Source organism: Anoplopoma fimbria, chromosome 8 (assembly GCF_027596085.1).
Source record: "Anoplopoma fimbria isolate UVic2021 breed Golden Eagle Sablefish chromosome 8, Afim_UVic_2022, whole genome shotgun sequence".
Lineage (NCBI taxonomy): Eukaryota > Metazoa > Chordata > Actinopteri > Perciformes > Anoplopomatidae > Anoplopoma > Anoplopoma fimbria.
In genome coordinates, this window is record NC_072456.1 from 25,030,568 (window position 1) to 25,053,925 (window position 23,358).

General features: G+C 36.8%; 3 protein-coding genes across 3 annotated transcripts in view; 1 reads left to right on the top strand and 2 right to left on the bottom strand.

Moving 5' to 3' along the window:
- Positions 1-1,730: 1,730 nt before the first annotated feature.
- Positions 1,731-5,749, bottom strand: pigc (phosphatidylinositol glycan anchor biosynthesis, class C). The gene is given in 4 exon segments (XM_054603115.1): positions 1,731-3,673; positions 3,675-3,952; positions 4,032-4,263; positions 5,665-5,749. Coding segments are annotated over 3 exon segments (882 nt in total). The 5' UTR covers positions 4,260-4,263; positions 5,665-5,749; the 3' UTR covers positions 1,731-3,297.
- A 2,323-nt stretch (positions 5,750-8,072) lies between these two features.
- tmed5 (transmembrane p24 trafficking protein 5) lies at positions 8,073-14,907 on the bottom strand. The gene is made up of 4 exons (XM_054602618.1): positions 14,668-14,907; positions 12,921-13,018; positions 12,016-12,202; positions 8,073-10,655 (listed from the first exon to the last, which is right to left on the bottom strand). The coding sequence occupies exons 1-4, from the start codon at positions 14,857-14,859 to the stop codon at positions 10,437-10,439; spliced, it is 696 nt and encodes a 231-aa protein (XP_054458593.1). The 5' UTR covers positions 14,860-14,907; the 3' UTR covers positions 8,073-10,436.
- Positions 14,908-19,312: 4,405 nt separating this feature from the next.
- The window catches only part of suco (SUN domain containing ossification factor), a 44,463-nt gene continuing 40,417 nt past the window's right edge, over positions 19,313-23,358 (top strand). Inside the window, 1 exon segment of the mRNA XM_054602312.1 lies at positions 19,313-19,555. Within this exon segment, the coding sequence (XP_054458287.1) occupies positions 19,503-19,555 (53 nt within the window). The 5' untranslated portion in view covers positions 19,313-19,502.

The window sequence follows — 23,358 nt, forward strand, 5'->3', positions numbered from 1 at the left end:
ATAAATAATAAAATAAACATGACTTGCAAATAATACTTTTTAATAAAACATTATCTAAATAAAACATGATTAAAAAAATAATTGAAATGTATTTTTTGTTTATGCCATAAATAAATAATAAATAATAAAATAAACATGACTTGCAAATAATACTTTTTAATAAAACATTATCTAAATAAAACATGATTAAAAAAATAATTATAATATATTTTTTTGTTTATGCCGTAAATAAATAATAAATAATAAAATAAACATGACTTGCAAACAATACTTTTTAATAAAACATTATCTAAATAAAACATGATTAAAAAAATAATTATATATATATATTTTTTTGTTTATGCGTAAATAAATAAATAATAAATAATAAAATAAACATGACTTGCAAATAATACTTTTTAATAAAACATTATCTAAATAAAACATGATTAAAAAAATAATATATATATATATTTTTTGTTTATGCCGTAAATAAATAATAAATAATAAAATAATAAAATAAACAATACTTGCAAATAAAACATTATTAAATAAAACATGATTAAATAAAACATATATATTTTTTTTTGTTTATGCCGTAAATAAATAATAAATAATAAATAATAAAATAAACATGACTTGCAAATAATACTTTTTAATAAAACATTATCTAAATAAAACATGATATATTTTTTGTTTATGCCGTAAATAAATAATAAATAATAAATAATAAATAATAAAATAAATAATAAACATGACTTGCAAATAATACTTTTTAATAAAACATTATCTAAATAAAACCTGATTAAAAAAAAATTATAATATATTTTTTTGTTTGTTTATGCCGTAAATAAAATAATAATTAATAAAACATCATCTAAAGAAACAGAAATGACATGAATAAAAACATTATTTGAAACCGTGCACGTCAGTGACGCGCGGTCACATGGACGCGCAGTCCTCCGAGGAGACTTTGAGGCGGCCGCACGCATCCAGGCGGCTCCACTGCAGCGCTTCATCCGCCGCTCAATGGCGCCACCGCAGCACCCGAAGCACAGCGGCTGGCATGCGGTCACATTCCGCACCAAGCCGGGGAAAGGAGAGGTGAAGGTACGACACCTAGCGTCCACACACACACACTCACTCTGCACACACACACACACACACACACACACACACACACACACACACACACACACACACACACACACACACACACACATGTGTTTCACACACACACACACACACAGAACACAAAATTAATGTATTGAAACAAAAACAAAAATAAACAATTCCAGTCTTATTCAAATTTAAATTTAATTAAAAAACATTCTGCACACACACACACTCTGCACATGTGTTTCTCCATTCATTAAATTTTTTTTGTGATTTCACAACATGTGTTTCTTGGAAAAAAAAAAAAGCTGATCCCAAAAGTTTATTATAGCTCTGGAGTGTTTTTATTAAGATGAATTAAAAGCCAGAATTAAAAAAAAAAATTAATGTATTGAAACAAAAACAAAAATAAACAATTCCAGTCTTATTCAAATTTAAATTTAATCAAAAAATAATTAACAATAAGTTTTATTAAGATGAATTAAAAAAAGTTTATTATAGCTCTGGAGTTTTTTATTAAAAAGAAAAAAAAAAAAAAACATTATATTGAATATTGAAACAAAAACAAAAATAAACAATTCCAGTCTTATTCAAATTTAATTTTATTCAAAAATAACACAATAAGTTTTGGACTCTTCCTTTTCTTAAATTAATTGTTAATATGACAGAGGGGAATTGTTTCTGTGCTGTTTTCAATGGGCTGAAAGCTTTTTAAAGCAACTTGACAATCACAACATGTGTTTCTCATCAACTGGTAACGCCTGGGTGACGTCACTGAGCTGGGTGACGTCACTGAGCTGGGTGCAACATGGCTGGCTGTTCTCCACTTTTATCATCTTGTTTTTTTTTTATTGTACAATCAAAAAAGGCACATGTTTTGTTTAAAAGAATGCAGTTCACAATAACTAATTCCTGAAACAAAAAGGAAATTACAAGACAAAAAAATTAATAATATAACAACACAAATGTTCAATCACGATTAAGGTACATATATACGACATAAAGATTCAGGGCTTTTTGAATTTTACAGCATTTTACATGTTTTTTTGTAGTGTTATCTTGTTAAGATGTGCATCAAATATAGGAATAGTTTAAAAAAAACTACATTTGTGTGCAAAATATCAGGCCAAAATTATAAATAACTCCCAAACTCTTACTTGTCCTCAAGTTTAGACCAAACTTTATATTTGCATTTGTTAGAATATTAGAATATTTTGATCATTATAAGTTATATTATATGGAAAAGTATCCCAAAAGCTAAGAGAATAAAATAAATATTCAAATAAAGTTAAACCTTTGATGTTAGAAGTGGTTCCTCATTTTAAAATGAACTTATTTGGCCTCAGAAGGAGTTATAAAAATAAAGGTAACTAGTTCTTATCTTAACTTTAGAGTTACTGTTTTACTGCAGCAGTTTTCTGCTCTGTATGATGATCAACAGGAGCAGGTTTTACTGGACTTCTCTCAGGTTTTCATGTGTAATACTACATTATGAGAAAGGAGCTGTCAGTTTTATGAAAGTAAAATAAAAGTTTTTATAATTGTCATTAATTACTGAGCAGCATAAGCCCTCCATAAATAACACAAATTGAAAACTTCTAAAATGAATGCATCATGTACCACTGAAAAAAACATTTGATGCCATTATTTAGTTATTGTTGCATTACACTTCCACTGTAGTAAAAACAACCATCTGGTAATCCCTAACTATTTAATTAAATAACTCCCACTGCAGAAACTTTCCTTTATTACAAAACCCTTTAAAATCTTTCATTTAAACTTCTAATGTTTCATTTGAACACTGGGTTTAAACACAATTCATTCTTCCATTCATACACAACACCAACAACATTCTGTACAAAACCATAAAAGAAAACCCGGACCATCTCCCACAGATTATTAAAACATCACGGATATCAAACTGGTGCATCAGAATGTGTCCAGTAAAGCAAATCAGCATCGCTCGTTAGTTGATATCTTCAATACAGAATTCAGAGGTCAACACTTATGAAGCTAAAAGCATCTTAAACATTAAAAACACATCTTCATATTCTCAGTTTGAGTCGTCATGGCAGATATGGAGCGAAAATGAAGGAGTTTTAGATGTACAGCACCAACGTAATACCGCAGACTGACAGTAAATTAATTCATATACAATCATCAGAAACGCCTCTAAATGTCCGCATCATCGGCTGGGTTGCCTTAGCGACCGAAGTGGCAGAGGTCCTCGTGGATCTCCGCCTCGTCCCAGGGCCCCTGGATGTTGTCCTTGTGCCTCTGCAGTCTGACCAGCAGCAGCGGGCAGACTAACGTCACGCTCCCTAAGGCCAGAGCCAAGAGCACGGCTCCCCCCGGCCACTGGGACCCCAGACCGCACACCCCCGCGACACACACTCCCACACACACCCCGGCAAACTGGCACGGAGCGTTATCCCTCAGCCTCTGCAGCAGGCAGGGCCACAGGGCGAACACCAGCAGGGCGCAGCTGAGCATGGCGAAGGTGTGCAGGGCCCCCGGTAACCTCGAGGCCAAACACACCGAGGCGAACAGGGCGGCGTTCAGGGAGAGGCTGCCGGGGGGAGGGCCGGGCGTAGGGGAACGAGACCAGGTGGGCCAGCAGCATCACGGCGGTCATGGCGTACACCGTGTCCGTGCTCACCGACTCCGTTAGCGTCTTCAGAACCGGCGAGAAGCCAAAGGTGAAGGAGAGAAAGATTGTGGCGCTCTGCAGGTCGGCCTGTCGGGTCCGGGGTTCACAGCCGGGTTCCACCTGAGACGACAGGAGTTGGTGGAGCCCATAACCCAGCAGGGCGCAGAGGAGGCTGGTCCACAGCAGCGTCTCAGGGGACAGCAGACTCTGTGAGGACAGCAGAGATGACGCATTCAATATATACATTAAAAAAAAAGGTCATAATGTGCTCTACGACGAGCTCTACCTGCTCCATGTAGAGCCAGAGGGTGATGAAAATGGCCACGCAGGACAGCTGCTCTCCGACAAAGCCCGCCTCTCGCACCACGGCCCAGTAGCGGTACTGCCGGATGCCCTCGTTCCTCCGCAGTTCCTCCAGGAACCGCTGGTCCACGTAGTTGTCGGGGAACGGCTGGCGCTCCCACAGCACCTTCCTCCAGGGCACAGCTGGACCCGGGGCACAGTCGGGTCCCATCACCCTGAACACACACACACAGACAGTTAAATATGTGGGCAAGAATTACATTTCTTAGTATCCTCTTAAGGAGACTTTTCAAAGGGTTTAATCTTCTCAACAATGTTTTTTCCCCTCAAATGTTCAGTGTTTGTCTGGCATAATATGTTTAAACCACCCAACTACATCTTACAGCCTGCTGATCTTACACTCCTACACCTACGCCCTCAAATTTGTGGGCAAAAAGACAGTTTTCTTGACTTTAAACATTGATATCTCCACCGTGGATGCATGGATTTTTTACTATTCAAACTGCATTTGAACCGCCCACCTCCCCTTTTGTTATGCAATTTGAATTATGAAGGTATCCATTCGTGATCTCTTAGTTCACATCAAGAGAAAACACATCCTCCCGACTCCAAACACAAGAGTGGCAACAAAGTGATTGTGCAGGAAAAAAGAATCTTTATTAATCCACATGTAACATTACACCTTTTATATGCACTGATAACCACAAGGTGTCCAAAACAACTATATATAAAATGCAGATTTAGGAATAGCATAGTCTGTGGCGTAGTGGAGAGCAAGGTAGTTCTCCAATCAGAGGATCGGTGGTTCGATACCCGGCTTCGGCAGTCGATGTGTCCTTGGGCAAGACACTTGAAAGTTGCTCCTGAAGGCTTGCCATCGGTGTGGACTGGATGTTGCATGAATGTTAGTTAGAGTCTGATGGTGGCACCTTGCATGGTAGCCTGTCATCAGTGTGTGAATGGGTGAATGATATGTAATATACTACTGACTGTAAGTCGCTTTGGATAAAAGCGTCTGCTAAATGACTGTAATGTAATGTAATATAATGTAATGTCTGCATGGAGACAAAAACTGACAATTTAAAGGGTAAACTTAAAAGAAGAAGAATTGTCCATAATAATAATAATTATATTTATAAATATTTTAAACCACTTAGAAGACATATGTGTGTGATCTGGGGGAAAATAGGACCCTGTATTGTGCCTATCCACTGCATAGAGTATCATTACCTGGTGGAGTTCTGAAATTTACAATTTTCTTACCGAACACGTGAACTAGCTTCAGTGACGTAGCCTCTGTGTTTGTGCCTATTTATTTGGGCTTTTCCGTTAGCTTCTATGCTAATGAGTTCTCTGTCATGCAGTTAATTACCTGCGTGTCATTTACAGCTTTAATAGACTCATTAGAGAGCTTTAAATTCAACTTGTCAAGTTGCAACTTGATTTAAAACAACACTCCTGTTTCACTGGTAGCATGAAGCTACCGCTACTTCCGGGTTTGATACGACAATAAAATAAAAACGTGCCTTTATTAAAACGCAGCTTTATGGACGCTATTTTTGTTGACTATGTGTTGAAAAATCTCCACGAATATTTTAAAAATATTTCCCACCCACCTGCTATGTTATTTTATTCCGCGACGTTTCTCCGATCTACTTCCGTCACAATACCGGAAGTGACGTAGTCTATCAGAGAGCCCACAGCGCCCCCTAGTGGTGGGTTCATTAAACACACAAAAGGCATGTTTCCACAAGAGACATAGTAGAAGAAAGACAAGATAAAAGTAAAAAATGAAAATAAAAAAAACAAGTATTATAAATAAGCAATAAAAAACAGTAGAAAATCAACAATAACTGAAATATTGTATTTACAGACAGAAAAAACTATTTTAACTATTATTGCACAGTGTAATGTATTGCACAGGTTTTTATTGTCATGTTATTATTGTCATGTGTCATGTGGTCTGCTAATACCTTCATCTTTTATCTTTCTCTTTGACAAGGTGTCTGTGTTGAACATACGAGGTCCCTTCTCTGCAGACACCATAAGACCGGCTCAGACCAGCAAGCCTGCACTAAGGTAACTTGTAAATGTTTTATTCTCATAATGCTGAAGATTTGTGTCACTTTTTTAATACATTTCAATCAATCAAAAACGTTGTCATCCTAAGACATAACAAAATAATCAATACACAGTAAAAAAGTTTTAAAATTAGAAAATTAAGTTAAACCATTATGCAAATGACTAACTTTTCCTCCTAGCGTTTAGGAGGGAGATGGAAAATAAGTTATAGAGGAGTATTTTAATTGATGGTTTTAAGCTGGTGTAAGTCTGAGGAGGGTTTCCAGATGGCAGAAACAGAAATTGTTTCTGTTAAAGATTGGGAACAATCAGACAAGATGGATTCCTCTTCGTTTATATAACTGTTTGTTGTTAAGATCCTACAGATTTTGATGTACTGTGACGGTCATTTTGCTGCAGAAATGAACCCTCGTGTATATACATTTCTGTGGTTGACTTTGAGAGATTAAAGAGAGAGCGAGCACAGACTCAATGCAGTTTTTTTGTAATTTTCAAGACACAAAAACTAGGACTTGGTGGAACTATTTGAATTACTTTTTGCAAATAAACTACACACTTTCATCTACATCGCACACATCACTAAAAACAGGAAGTAATTGCAACATACTGTGATTTGTTTACAACACAGTAACTATGTTCATGTTTTCTTTAAAGCAGTTGTGTCTGATAATGTTCTTGGTATTGAGAATAAACACATTGCCTTTCTGTTATAGTCTATATTTACAGCATGCTACTAATTCAAATGTACATTTCTGTACATCAGTGTGCAGCTGGCATGTGGAAAGAGCTATTTGTTTGGTGTTTGTGTGTAAAGTTGTGAAGTTTTTATAGTTTAAGTTGAGTGTTTGCTTTTGCAAGAGATGTAGTGATATGAAGAAGATATTTTTTGTTTAAGTTTTTGCTTTTTTGTGGAGAGTTTTGACAAAGAGGGCTCTAGTTTCGAAAATTATATTTTAATAATTGCAAAAAAACTGTAAAAAATTGATGTAACATCTTCATCAAGGTCCTGTCAACCACAAAAGAGACGCTGCTTTCTTTTATTGTACAACACGTCAGTTTTCATTACTCATCAATTCTAAATCAGTTTATTGTCTAGAATAGTTACTGAATACTTGTAGCACTCCATTGTTTCTATATTCTGTCCATCAATCACTGTAATGATTTTCATCAATAACCTTGTCTATATTCTGTCAAATAGCAGCATCCCAGTGCGTGGACCAAAGCCGTCTGTCTCCTATGTGATGACTCAGGCAGCCAGTAAACGCAGCAGCTCAAAGGATCCAAAAACACTAACCAGCACGGTAAATTCTGTTAAAAACAACACAAAGACAGTTGTTTTATTTGTCATCTGACACTTATGTGTCTTTCACATATCACCTGTCTTTGATTCTAGCTGAGGATCGGGTTGTGTCTTAACAAAGACAGTGTTTCCAGGAGGACTGGATCCTCCACGCAGCATCTGATAGGACAGTGAGTGTCTGGAATCAAAGCTTAATACTGCGATGGAGACCAGAACAGCTCAAACACCACTTCTTCTCCTTTCAGCTCTCCCAGGCTGCGTCCGCTGTGCTTGTCAGGGGTCTCGTGTTCGACACTAAGGGAGTGTCTAATCATCACCTCTCTGCACCACCCGATCCAGAAAGCCACGCCGGGTCGTCCAGCAGTTCAATGATTCGGTCACTTCGATTTCATTTGAGCCGCTGCATGTTTGAAGAAGCTGGAGCTTTCACACAGGTAACAGCTTCGTACAATAATTCAAGTTTGTTTGCTCAGGAGGAACACACAGAAGTCAAAAAAAATGTATGGTTGTTTAATTTATTCACATTTGCAACTACAGGACATTAGTTGAATAAATATAACAGTCTCCATCAGGGAAGTAGAAATACTTTAAAATGACAGTTTGGCTGCTGAAAACTATTTCTTACTCAGTAACTTAGAAATATTTTTTAAATATGTATAGTCTTTTTATTTTTGTAAAACAGTGAACCACTTTTAAAAATAAATCACGAACTGCAACTTCATATTACTTATCCATCACTTATAGAATGTCTACATACAGTACTTAAATTAAACACGAGATACCAAAACATGATGGTCGTAAGCACGTAAACTGAGGCAGAGGAGGATGATGATCATTTCTTAAATTATAGACATCCTGTATGTTATTCCAGGGACCTACAATATGTACAAATTTCCAATATAAGACTGTTAGAGGGAGACACTACTCAGTTACTTACCCAGTTGTTTACTTACATTAGGACAATAGAATCTTATGTTTAAATCTGCAAATGAGGCATGATTTTATTAAATATGTTCTAATTTGCATACATTTCCAGAACAGGAATTTGAAAAATTGCATAAATCCTGGTTAAAAATTCTTGTTTCATTTTACATATGACACATTAGAGTCAAAGGTTTTTACAGAAGGAATGTGGGATAACTATTTGTATCACTCCATAAATCAGAAAATACTTTCAACAGCCATAGAAAAACATGTTTTTAGGAATAAAACGTTGTATAAGTCAGAATATGAATGATATATGAACAAACCCCTCTGTAAAAACCTTCAACCTGTAACGTTTGGTGTATGTAACAGCTACAGAAGTCTGAGAAAAAAAACTAATTTAGAGAAAACGGCCTGTAAGGATTGTAAGATTCCATACATTTTGAAGACACTTCAGGTGAATAGGGTAAAAGTTTTCTGAACTTTTATGTTTAAATATGCAAATTTGGCATTATCTCATGGTAACTTTTGGTGAATTCAGGAGAAAGCTAGAGACGTAAACAGACAACGTAGTTGAATAAACACCTAACATGTGTATTTTGGATGTTTTCTTTCCACTAGTCTGGAAAAAAAAACATGATATAGAAGCAAAATAGCCCAAAATATCAAAATTGACCTGTGCTTGTAAAACAATATATTTGCCAGTAGCATCTGGCTGTAAATTTTGAAGGAATAACCTCCCTGTGATCTTTATCTTACAGCGGAGGGTGAACTCAGAAGACGGCAACATGCAGCTTCCAGCAGGGAAGTGAGGAACCAAGGGTCACCTTTGGAGCTCAGTGATAAGAACAATAAAATAAACCCTCCCAGCACCCAAAAATCACAAGAAAACCAATGAGATAAAAAACCCTCTTGATAAAACAAACACTTTTGGGGCCCATTATGTAAACCTATGCATCAATAACGATGTTGTTCCGTGGCATCAGAGGCAGTGCAATGACCAGGTGTCAGTTTGTATTGATGGCTAGTAAAACATGAATATCAATCGAAATACAGAGATTACAAGCACGTAAAAAGAACGCTGACAGCGAACGCCTCGCCGTTATGAAACTGAGCGATTCGCACCCGGTGTTGTAGTGGTTATGACCTTCCAGGTGTCAGTGAGATAGAAATAGACTCGGTCACAAGAGAGATATGGAGGCCGAAACATCTTCACGCAGTAGGTGGCTGTAAGCAGACACCTGTCAGCGGCAGTGAGGCTTCACAGAGGAGGGCCGGGCCCAGCGGGCTGCCGTTCAGCCCGCCAGCCGTCGCAGAGGAGAGCAGTGCAGCAGGCGTGAGGAGATGGGGTTTCCTCCTCTCCTACTCCAGTACTGGCATAGAAAGTGTCTGAATTTCTAGGAATCATAAATATCCATGGCAAAGGGAGACGCGTTCAAAGACCTCACAGACTGCACAAGCCGCTGTTGTCATAGCAACACACAAGAGGTACATTTAAGAGTGGAACTACTTTAAAGTGGGATCATTACCGACTTATTGATTGCTTCCCACTCTTATTTGGCAGAAATATAAAATTCTTCAGACACCATATCATTTCTTCATCTAGTTTATCTAAAATAAAAACATGTCCAAAGAAAGGAGGACATTTTTTTTTTCTTTCTTTTTTTGAAATTGGCCATTGGCTCAGTAACTTAATGTTTTCTCTTTTGGAAAAACATCATAAACGTGCTCTTCGCTTTCTGAGGAGAGTCTGTGAAGCTAGGGAGGACTATAAAACAATATATATGGTTTAAAGAGAGACAATGAGACTTTTTTTCTGCAGCAAAAGGGATCGAGTTTGTAAAGTAGAGGGGGGGGGTGATAGTTATACGTTGTTCCCTAAAATGTCAGTTGACTTAGAAGCAGAGCAACAACAGAGGTGCCTTTTGTTATTAAGACTGTCAGAATGTCTGCTTGTGTGCGTGTGTAGGTGTATGAATGACATCTTGTGTTAAAGCCAGGAAATCTTCTTAAAAAGAAAAAAAAAGGTATCTCAGGGCAAGTGTGTTAGTTTCTCGCTCCGTCCTTCCATTCCGGGTGGTGTTATGTGCGAATCTTCCTCTTGTCTTCAAACAGCGAGCGGACCAGGTAGACCTGCACCGCCGATATCACCATCATAACCACGACGTTGACGACGGACCAAAAGTTCACCCTGTTGAAGTTACTCTCCTGGATGTTTCTGTCGCGAGCCTCGAACGCCCGCAGCACCGTCTGGATGTGCACACTTTTGCCCAGCCGGGCCTTCACGTTGTTGATGGTGTCCTGGGGGGGGAGGAGACACACGGGTAAGATGACAGTAGTCCGTTATAGACCTCGACAGAAGCTGCACATATTCTTATTCTGGTATCGGGGGGAAGGAAAAGCTCTGGCTTGTTTGTAATCCTAGACTAGAAATATGTCGAATAGATTGACAAAATCTGGGAAGAAAAGCTATAAAAAACATAAAATTCCTCTTATGTACCCGACACTAAACTCACTAAATCCACAGCAGAGTGATCAAAATGAGATTTAGAACTCTAAGGACAGTATTGAGCTTGTAAACAGGTCAGGTGTGTTCCGTTTTCCACGGAAAAAAACAACTTCCTGCACAGCTGGGAAAATCATTTTCTCTCATTTAAGCCGGTGAGTAAGTGAGGCTTATGTGACTTCTGACATAAATTCAAAGGCAGTTCCTTGTAAACGGGCCGTTGCAGGCTATTGTTGTGCAAGCTGAGACATTTGGCCGCCCCCAGCCAATAGGTGAGAGTGCATGACATCGTCTATTCTTGTGACATTCTTCTGACTTTGCATGTAGAAAGGTTTTTCCCCGCGTGCTGCTGGTCGGTCTGCTTTTAGCCTCACCGTGCAATCATGCGTTTCCACATATTGTCTCACAGTGGGGGGGGAAAGCTGCAACACTCTGCTGTGGTCCTGCTTTGTAGGGAGGACGACAACGGTCAACCCGTGACGGTCTCGTCCACTAAGATGTGTCCTCGGTCGTTAAACTAGTGCATGTCTGCGCTGGAGACTAGGGAGAAAGAGCTGTTTTCTCTGTGTCAGTACTTGTAGCTTCTACTCACATCTGTGTAGTTTGGAGTTAAGTTTCGCTCCAGATAAATCAGCCTTCTTTAAGCCGCACTGGAGGTTTGTTTAGTAACTGGCTGCTTATGCAAAACAAACCTTTTCCTGATGTAATTTGCTCACATTTTATGGTGAAGAAATGATAGAAAACGCAATGCGTTTGTCAGCTAGTTAGCGTAGCTTCATTAGCGTTCGATTCGTCAACAAAACACCAGAAAACATGGACATTCTGCACTATTTGGTCAGTGGATCAGTTAGAAAAAACACTGCAGGGAGGAATGGTGAAAACAAACAGCCACAGGTCGGGTCACTTTGCACCCTGGATGTCATGCTATGAGCAGAGGTGGCACTGTGACTCTATCTCACGAGGGGGACAAAGTCTGAAATGCCCAGTGAGAATCAAACAACAACATTTTGAATCAGCTTTAACTTCCCACTAGTGGATTCCCCCCCAAAACAGAACTATGATAGAACTAGTCTGGAATGTGTTTCAATGTCAGATTTAATCTTTTCTAAATAACATAACATTGGTGTTATGTCTCAGACCGGCTGCATCCCTCACCATGATGTCTTCCATCTTCATGTCCAGCACGTCCGTTCCCTGGATGTACTCCTTCCAGTCCTCTGTCTCTTCTTCGTCTTTGTCCATGTTGTCCAGGATCAACTCAAAGAAGACGAGCTTCTCGGAGACGGCGCTGAACGTGTTGTCAAAGCAGAACATGTAGTCTCCGTCCTCGGTGTCGACAACGCTGGAGGGGAAACACGGGCAGTGAGAGCTTGCACGTGTAGTTGTGTTAAAAATGCCCTTCCTGAGATCACCTATGTAACTTTGCTATGGTAACGGTGACCCAAGTACATGCTGCGGCCCGGTAACTCGACAATTTTTTGTCTTTATTTTTTGTGTCTTTCACTTGACAAAATACATTCAGCAATATCCGAAAAGGAAACTTGGGGATTAAGTAATACTTTGAGAGGATAACCGCTCCACGGCAGAGCAACCAGCCAGACCAAACTGCCCCTAACACAGCTGGAACCTAAGGCTACTCCACTACCCAGCATGCTCCTGGCTGCCTGATGTCCGGTCACAAAAACAACAAGTTCATCCTTAATCACGGAAAACAAGCTGCAGTCGACAGGCGGACAGCAGGAAAGAGAGCAGGATGAGAGGATGTGTGTTTACGTCATGGTGCTCAAACACAGTCAAGGTTGATGGACAATGTTTTTCCTCATGTTGAATTTTTAATGTGAAGATGTCGTGCCCATTATCTGCCCAGGAGAATTGTTCAAAATGTTTCTTGCTGCCGTTTACATTCCTCATGATGCAATTCTTACAGGAATGTACTACTGGTTTTCTTTGGCTTGCCACGTGTTGGTTGTGTCACTAATGGGCTTCAACTGCATCTCTGTGTTGCATAACGACAATAAATGATCCTTGAATATTATATATATATATATATATATACTTACGTGTGCACTCCATCTGACTTGTGGTAGTCGCTGAACACCACTTGGTCAGAAGGAGAGGTGATGAAGAAATCTACATCGAGACCGGCGCCATCTAATACCTGTGGACGTGAGAAGTAAAAAGAGGAAGAGGAAAATATTAGATGGACATGGAAGACACTGGGAATATTGTCCTCCTGGGTAGACACTAGTTAGTTATAATAGTTTCTGTCTGTATATATAATATTTCAGTTACTGTGGATTCTTTACTGTTTTTTTATTGCTCATTTATAATACTTTTTTACTATGTCTCTTGTTTGCACTATCCTCTATGCTACTGTAATCGCTGCGGAACTAATAAAGGATTATCTTATCTTATCTTAAGACACTGGGGATATTGTCCTCCTGTAGACACTACTACTGACATAGAAGGTGTTGGATTCCTCCCAAAGGCTATAAAAGAGAGGAACTCCCTGACAGCGCCTTACTTCTACACACACAGAAAAGTCACTCAACAGTGTCATTCATCTGTGAGGTGCACACTGACTGGCATAACAGGTTTACTGGAGGTGTGTACCCACGATGCCTGCTGGATCTATTGCTCAATAGAACGTTTTCTATGTTCTCTAACAACTACTTCCTAGGCAGTGGACACGGACACGGACACACTTATACAGAAATTACAGCATTTTTTTCCCCACTTACAACTAAACCAAAGGAAACGCTAAACAAATTCTGTTGAAGGGGGAAAAGTTACTTTTAGCAGGGTAGAAATTTGTTACTATGCTTAATTGATTGAATATGCTATGCTTAAAATCCAAATATCATGTTTGTATTGTACGTGGCAAATAAAATGAGTTCAATTCAATTCAATTCAGTTTATTTTGTATAGCCCAGAATCACAAATTTGCCTCAGAGGGCTTTACAATCTGTGCACATGCGACATCTTCTGTCCTTCCCTCACATCGGCACAGGAAAAACTCCCCTAAAAAACCCCTTTGTTTTTTTTTACATAAAAGTATGCAGTGTGGTTTGCATTAATGGGATCTGTAATTGGGGGCAGAAATATGCAGAAAATATGAATAAGAATTAAATTTAAAAAAAGATGTTTATCAGACAGGTACAGGTGTGTGCCCACTATACATATACATATATATATATATATATATATATCATGTTAACTTTTTTATTTTTACATAAAAGTATGCAGTGTGGTTTGCATTAATGGGATCCTCTAATAGGGGGCAGAAATATGCAGAAAATGTGAATAAGAATTAAATAAAAAAAAAAAAGATGTTTATCAATGATGTGGCAGACAGGTACAGGTGTGTGCCCACTATATATATATATATATATATATATATATATATATATATATATATATATATATCTAATGTTAACTTTTAATTTTTTTTACATAAAAGTATTTGCATTAATGGGAACCTGTAATTGGGGGCAGAAATATGAATAAGAATTAAATAAAAAATATATGTTTATCAATGATGTGGCAGACAGGTACAGGTGTGTGCCCACTATACATACATACATACATACATACATACATATATATATATATATATATATATATATATATATATATAAAACTTTACATAAAAGTATTTGCATTAATGGGATCTGTAATTGGGGGCAGAAATATGAATAAGAATTAAATAAAAATGGATAATAAAGATGTTTATCAATGATGTGGCAGACAGGTACAGGTAGATGCTGTTTCCATTCCCTGCAGCATCACGTGATTAAACGACATCACCTGATACTCGATCTCCAGCGCGGCGTCCTTCCTCATGGTCTGGAAGAAGCACTCCTTGCGTCCTGCGGGCAGCGTGAAGGTGAAGTCGCTGTCCAGAGACTGGGAGAAGGAGGCCCGCACCACCGTGAGCCTCCCCGGGAACAGAGCCACAAACACGGCCAGGACACTCACGACCACCCGGACCACCTCCATAGCGCACCGGAAGCGTCTGGTTGCGAGCGAGAAAACTTCACCTCAGTTAGAAAGTGTTCTTCTCACTTTAATACTGACGAGGGACCCCGCCTGTTTAAAAATAAAAACAAAACACAATTATATAATTTAATTGTTGGTTCAATTAATGTCACTGTTTCATTTTATGTTACTGTGATTAATATTATGTATTTATAATTCGATATATTTTAGAATTAGCGATTTAGAAAGAAGAATAAGCGCAGGCATATTTTTGGCCACCTTCTCGAAATGCATTATGGGATGTGTAGTTATATTACAGCAGCATAGGTATAGTGCAAACAAGAGACATAGTAACACAAACAAGTATTATAAATAAGCAATAGAAACAGTAAAAAATACATAATAATTGAAATATTATATATAAAGACAGAATAACTATTATTGTCATAACATATAATAGTAGACAGAAGAAATTGTTGATCAAATGATAAAATTATTTGTTTTAATAAAAAAAATGTTCTATTTACACGTTTAAAGAAGAAAGAGATGATAGAAAATATGTAAATTAATAAAAAATATGTGTTTTTTGGGTTTAAGATGTTTCCATGCTAAATAAAGATAAGATAAGATAAGATAAGAATCTTTTATTAGTCCGGACAGGGAAATTACAGGATTACAACAGCATAGGGTATAGTGCAAACAAGAGACATAGTAACAAAAACAAGTATTATAAATAAGCAATAGAAACAGTAAAAAATCCATAATAACTGAAATATTATATATAAAGACAGAATAACTATTATAACTAATATTGCACAGGTTTTTAGTGTCATGTGTCATAACATATAATAGTAGACAGAAGAAATCGTTGATCAAATGATAAAATTATTTGTTTTAATAAAAAAAATGTTTTTACCAATTCTATTTACACGTTTAAAGAAGAAAGAGATGATAGAAAATATGTAAATGAATAATAACAAAAACAAGTATTATAAATAAGCAATAGAAACAGTAAAAAATCCATAATAACTGAAATATTATATATAAAGACAGAATAACTATTATAACTATTATTGTCATGTGTCATAACATATAATAGTAGACAGAGGAAATTGTTGATCAAATGATACAATTTTTTGTTTTAATAAAAAGAAAGAGATGATAGAAAATATGTAAATTAATAAAAAATATGTGTTTTTTGGGTTTAAGATGTTTCCATGCTAAATAAAGATAAGATAAGATAAGATAAGAATCTTTTATTAGTCCCGCAGCAGGGAAATTCACAGGATTACAACAGCATAGGGTATAGTGCAAACAAGAGACATAGTAACAAAAACAAGTATTATAAATAAGCAATAGAAACAGTAAAAAATCCATAATAATTGAAATATTATATATAAAGACAGAATAACTATTATAACTATTATTGTCATAACATATAATAGTAGACAGAGGAAGTCGTTGATCAAATGATACAATTTTTTGTTTTAATAAAAAAAATGTTTTTACCAATTCTATTTACACGTTTAAAGAAGAAAGAGATGATAGAAAATATGTAAATGAATAATAACAAAAACAAGTATTATAAATAAGCAATAGAAACAGTAAAAAATCCATAATAACTGAAATATTATATATAAAGACAGAATAACTATTATAACTATTATTGTCATGTGTCATAACATATAATAGTAGACAGAGGAAATTGTTGATCAAATGATAAAATGTTTTTACCAATTCTATTTACACGTTTAAAGAAGAAAGAGATGATAGAAAATATGTAAATGAATAAAAAATATGTGTTTTTTGGGTTTAAGATGTTTCCATGCTAAATAAAGATAAGATAAGATAAGATAATCCTTTATTAGTCCCGCAGCGGGGAAATTCACAGGATTACAACAGCATAGGGTATAGTGCAAACAAGAGACATAGTAACACAAACAAGTATTATAAATAAGCAATAGAAACAGTAAAAAATCCATAATAATTGAAATATTATATATAAAGACAGAATAACTATTATTGTCATAACATATAATAGTAGACAGAAGAAATCATTGATCAAATGATACAATTATTTGTTTTAATAAAAAAAATGTTTTTACCAATTCTATTTACACGTTTAAAGAAGAAAGATATGATAGAAAATATGTAAATTAATAAAAAATATTTTGGGTTTAAGATGTTTCCATGCTAAATAAAGATAAGATAAGATAAGATAATCCTTTATTAGTCCCGCAGCGGGGAAATGCATAGGATTACAACAGCATAGGGTATGGTGCAAACAAGAGACATAGTAACAAAAACAAGTATTATAAATAAGCAATAGAAACAGTAAAAAATCCATAATAACTGAAATATTATATATAAAGACAGAATAACTATTATTGTCATAACATATAATAGTAGACAGAGGAAATCGTTGACCAAATGATACAATTATTTGTTTTAATAAAAAAAATGTTTTTACCAATTCTATTTACACGTTTAAAGAAGAAAGAGATGATAGAAAATATGTAAATGAATAAAAAAATGTGTTTTTTGGGTTTAAGATGTTTCCATGCTAAATAAAGAAGATAAAATAAGATAATCCTTTATTAGTCCAGCGGGGAAATTCACAGGATTACAACAGCATAGGGTATAGTGCAAACAAGAGACATAGTAAAAAATTATTATTATTTTCTTTTATCTTGTGTCTCTTGTTTGCACTATATCTATGCTGCTGTAATCCTGTAAATTTCCCCGCTGCGGGACTAATAAAGGATTATTTTATCTTATCTTATAACTGATATACTATACATAAAGACATTATTGCACAGTGTATTTGTATTGAACAGGTTTTTAGTGTCATGTGTCATAACATATAATGGTAAACAGAAGAAATCGTTGATCAAATAATATAATTATTTGTTTTAATAAAAAATATTTTATTACTAATTCAATTTACACACTTAAAGAAGAAAGAGATGATAGAAAATATGTAAATAAATACAAAATATGTGTTTTTTAGGTTCAAGATGTTTCCATGCTAAATAAAATATAGATAATTCATGTTTATTTACGTTTTAATTTTAATTTAATTACAGCTAAACGTTTCTGACCCATTAAATTAAGTATATGAAAATAAAAAATGATAGATCATTATAGATTATATTTATGATATGATTGATAGCTAGATATTCCTTTATTGATCCCCATGGGGGAAATCTGGGTGTTGCAGCAGCTCAAGTACAGAGAAACAGATTAAGATAATAAATAAAACATATTATACAATAAAATATAAATAAAAATGTACAGTCTATTTACATGTGTGCAATGTGTGCAGTGTGCAATATTCCACATAATACAATGTAGCCCCATTGCAGTCAGCTCTTAATAACGAATGGTTTGTTTTTACAAATGCCTATTTTAATTTTAATTTAATTACAGCTAAACGTTTCTGACCCATTAAATTAAAAATTGATAGTTCATTATAGATTATATTTATGATATGATAAATACATGACACAGATAATAGATATATAGATATTCATTTATTGAAATTCGGGTGTTGCAGCAGCTCAAGTACAGAAAAACAGATTCAGATAATAAATAAAACATATTATACAATAAAATAAAATAAAAATAAAAATGTACAGTCTATTTACATGTGTGCAATGTGTGTAATGCAACACTTTAGCCCCATTGCAGTCAGCTCTTAATAACGAATGGTTTGTTTTTACAAATGCCTATTTTAATTTTAATTTAATTACAGCTAAACGTTTCTGACCCATTAAATTAAAAAGTTCATTATAGATTATATTTATGATATGATAAATACATGATACACTTAATAGATATATAGATATTCCTTTATGAAATTCGGGTGTTGCAGCAGCTCAAGTACAGAAAAACAGATTCAGATAATAAATAAAAACATATTCTACAATAAAATAAAATAAAAATAAAAATGTACAGTCTATTTACATGTGTGCAATGTGTGTAATGCAACACTTTAGCCCCATTGCAGTCAGCTCTTAATAACGAATGGTTTGTTTTGACAAATGCCTATTTTGGGGATGTTAAATATACATTTTGGGACTTTATGAAAGTGTTGATGGGAAAAGAACATGATGTTCACTTCCCTCACCCACACTCCTCATCTAGTCATTTGGACTTCCACATATAATACCATTCATAATACCTGCTAAATGACTGTAATGTAATGTAATGTCATTTACCAAACCCAAAGGTTATATCATTTACACTGAAACCTCTGACGTCACACCATTGAGTAATACCTTTCAAACATTGCGTGCTTTGCCTACAGTCACCAACAGAGGGCGGGGCGTTCCCTACGCCTGCGTAACTCGCTACGTCTCCTGTGATTGGTCGACAAAACCCACAGCTGCGCTCTGATTGGTCAGACTCGGAGCAGGGGTTGAACATACCGAAAGGCAGCCGCCCCCCTCAGCGGCAGTAGCTGCGGAAGGCGAGGAGGAAAGAGGCTGTCAGCCCGGCGCTGCACAATGACAAAGTGTCGCTTTTAGAAGACAGTTGCTGGTTCATTTGTAACTAACACGAACCCTTAAGCAACACACAAGTCCAGTCTGCGTTTTTGTGAAGCAAACTAGACTAGAAAACACCCTGAAAAGAGCGAGGATGTTGGTCCCCGCAGGAAGATAATGAAGAGGCTGCGCGTTGTGTTGGTGTGCCTCATTGTAGCTCTCCTGTGCTGGTAAGATAACCAATATATCTCCACATCCATAAACAACACCTTCATAATGACATGTTGCACAGATGGCAAGTAATGCATGTGTGATCCACGTTTAATGGTGGTTACAGGGTCCCTCACGTGGTGTGTTTTTGCCGCATTACAGCCGTCTGTGATCAGCCTCCATGCTGCTGCACAGCTAACCTGATCAGCTGGCAGCACACTGTGATGGGACACTTGTGCTTGTTATGCAAAAGAGAAGCTTTTGCATGGAAAATGAAACTTTTGCATGGAAAAGAGAAGCTTTTGCATGGTGCATTTTGTGTGTACTTGACTCAACTGGTTGATAAAGTTAGTTGTTTAAGTGTTTTTTGGGGTTTTTTGGTGGGTTTTTAAGCAAGCCAGCTGTTGAATTGAAGCTAAACCTAAACCAGTGAACATGGGCTGTGGATGAGAATCTGATCTGAACTTAAATATCATTAACATATTAAGAAATAATCAACATGACAAGCTGGTTTCTCTTTATTTAGATTTATAATGCTGCAATTATAGTTATCCCCCCTGTAACCAAGAGCTTCAACTAAACCTACACCAGTGATCATGGGCTGTGGATGAGAATCTGATGGCTGGTAACTTAAATATAATTTAAACATTAAGAAATAATGAACATGACAAGCTGGTTTCTCTTTATTTAGATTTATAATGCTGCAATTATAGTTATCCCCCTGTAACCAAGAGCTTCAACTAACCACTAGTTCACAATGGGATATATTTCAATTAATGGATTTATGCATCTGGAAAACTCCACATCATCAGCTAGTTATGCCCATACTGATGTCTTTAGATTGTTTAGCTAGTTTGGGCATCAAATATCAACCAAGATTGACTAAAGTTACAGTGATAAGAAATGATCTGTATTTGTGGGAGAAAAAGCTGAATATGTTGGCATTCTTAGCCGACTTGATAAATGGTTAAAAGTGGAATACCAAATTAAAATGGATTTGTGTTGGTGAACCAACAAGATCCACTGCAAAACTTTGAGGAGCGAGACTCTACAGTGTAAAATGATATGTATACATTATACTTGTACGGATGCAACAGATCCATTTATGTATTCGACAATATCATTTAGTTTCCTTATAAAACATGGTGTGTCTAGTTTCTCTCCAAAGTACATGCACTCAGAGGTGCGTTTGTTTTAATCTCAGAGGCTCCGAGCAGGTAACAATAATACGCGGGGGTTGGTGAGGTGGGATTAGCAGGCCAGCTAACATGCCATCTTTATCCAGATTGGTGACTCAGGAGCAGCTAACCTTTCAACGTGTAGCCTGCAGACACGTTGTCTTCTTTCTCCGATGTCCTGGTTTATTCGTCTGCGATGAGAATTCACCAGTTACCATTTCCTGAAAATGTAGAGTGTTGGATGATTTTGTTCCTTGGGAGATCAAATATCTTACCCATAATACTAGTTGGAAACAGTTATCCTCATAGCATCGTGAACAGATTTTAATGCTCATATTTTATTTAGCATAACAAGGATGGGATTTATGTAATTTTGTCATCAATTCGAAATCTGGTGTGTACAGTCAAAGTATTGTCAAAAGAGATGCAAACTGGTTTAAATAAGTCTAAATAATTGGTCAGACTTAAAAGAAGAAAACTAGCTCACTAAATAAGTCTGATAAATCCTCTTCTTAGTCTCTGTTTGTAACCTTTGTACTCCTGTTTTTTTCTGAAGAATGATCACATTCCCATAGATTAGATTAGATTAGATTATTTGAAAAGAGTTCAGGTGTTGCTCGGATAAGATTTGGTGCGTCTTTTCATCTTTATAGCAGGAAAACAGAGTAGAAAGAACAACACGAGAGCTTTAAAACACAGCAGCTCTCTGCCTCCTAAATGCCAGTGAAACAGGGATACTGACTGAGGGATCAACACATTTGTAGCTGGTCATTTAAATTCAATACATTTCCAAGATAGTGTTGAATTAAATCCACTAATGAGACGTCCTTCACTGGTAACCGCTATATGTGATTACAGCCTTGCATGTCTGCTTGCTTGGTGCACCTTTTCTACTTTCTAACCAATCAACTAATGACCACGCACACTAACTTCATTACTGATGCAAACCCTTTTTTAGCGTGCTGCTGTCGGCTTCTCACTCCTCTGTGCCAGCTCTCACACTTTCCCTGGTGGGGACAGGGAATGCAGTCCCTGCAGTAATCTGAAGGTTTCCAAGGCAGCAGAAAGGGGCTCTGTATCGGGAGGCTGAAGGCTGTGAGGGGCTCATTCTGTCGTCATGGCTCCCCAGGCTTTTATTTGCTGCGTGCAGTTTCTGTACATTTCTGTGAGACTGAAGTAGCTGCTCAGCTAGACATCTTTTTGCTGCGATGCTCAGAGAAGACACAGCAGAATGTGTTTTGTTTGTTTTTTCATGCTGCAGTAGTCGGCAGCTGTGGGGTCTGACTGTGTTTACTGTGTGCTAGCTTTGGATGTTGACATCAGCATCACTGGAGATAGTGTGTTTTTGTGTGAGGCCGCACACACTTCCAGACATGGTAATTGTCAGTGATGATTGTTTACCGCATACACATTTTTCTCCCCTGTTTAGATTTTAATTTCTAGCCGTCGGCTGAGTGGTGGTGGCGTTTCCTCACTCCTCTCTGCAGTAACACATTGTTGGACACTCTCTCAAATAGCTGGTGTCTTCCGGCTAGTTTCGTATTCCGCAGAAAACTACCTAGAATAAACCATTGTATTTGTGATCATTGCATTCGTCCAGGAGCATGCATCTTCTCATTCTGCCCCTGTGTCATAGGCTCATTAGTTTCTCAACCATATGAAGATAATTGTTATTAAGCAACATAATTGGCACCCATGAGATATAACTCTGCAGCCAAGTGTCCAGCTGGGGACTCCATATTTAAAATGTTCTGACTCACCTGATAGCTTTAGTGGTTTTGCTGTTGATTACTCTCCCATGTAATTAAATGACTTTGATGTAGTTTAAATTGCTCGAGGGGTTCTGCTGTGTGTCTTTTGCTTGTGCTCATCATACCCAAAGAGTTTCATGTCTGCGCTCTATGTTTTGACACCAGTCCGGTAACCGAACACTGTAGGGTTTAGCTCGTCCAACCCTCTGCTGCCAGATCGGGACTTCCCAACTCACGGCTTCAGCTCTTGAGCAGTCCTGTGTGTGAACCTCTTGTTTTGCAGCACAAATATTTTTAGATTTAAAAAAAAAAACCCCAGAAGAAAGCTCACAATGAGTTGGCAGACTAATGGAGTTTATCAAATATAGCATCAGCTAAGCTCCTCTTCACTACACACACACAGAGATGTGTTGTGAGTAAGCAAAGGTTTAATGTTTCTTGTCTTTGTGCTCCTCTTTCTGAATGGTGCCCTCTAAAACGTGCTCAAAGGCAACGTGAGCACTATGCAAAGAAGGAACCCAGGACATAGCCCAAGACCCTCTCGTTAAATGAACTATGCGTTCTGACCACATTGTAAATGTTCCGCTTTTAGGGCAACTGTTGCATAAGCAGATCTGCCTCGTCATGCCCACGAGTGCAAGTGCTGCTTGTATTTCCAACCAGTAGACATCCAGCATCACCTGTACTGGGTACTGAGGGAAAATCTGTACTGGGAGAAAATGACAGGAATGGTGTTTCCATCAAGATATGTTAATATAAAATATTTATTATATATTTTTTGCTAAATGGGATACAGAAAAAGCAAAATTCTGACGTAGCGAACAATTAACCCACATGACTGATCTGCTGTCTCTGCTGTCTGCGTCTTCCTTGATATTCCCATCAATGCTTGTC

What these genes read in the sequence shown, in the direction of transcription:
- tmed5 (XM_054602618.1), bottom strand. Translation starts at nt 14,859, where the DNA reads ATGGAGGTGGTCCGGGTGGTCGTGAGTGTCCTGGCCGTGTTTGTGGCT. An exon ending in CGCTGGAGATCGAGTATCAG is followed by an intron (nt 13,019 to 14,667) that starts GTGATGTCGTTT and finishes TCACGTCCACAG; the next exon opens with GTATTAGATGGCGCCGGTCT. An exon ending in AAGTCAGATGGAGTGCACAC is followed by an intron (nt 12,203 to 12,920) that starts GTAAGTATATAT and finishes TTTCCCCTCCAG; the next exon opens with CGTTGTCGACACCGAGGACG.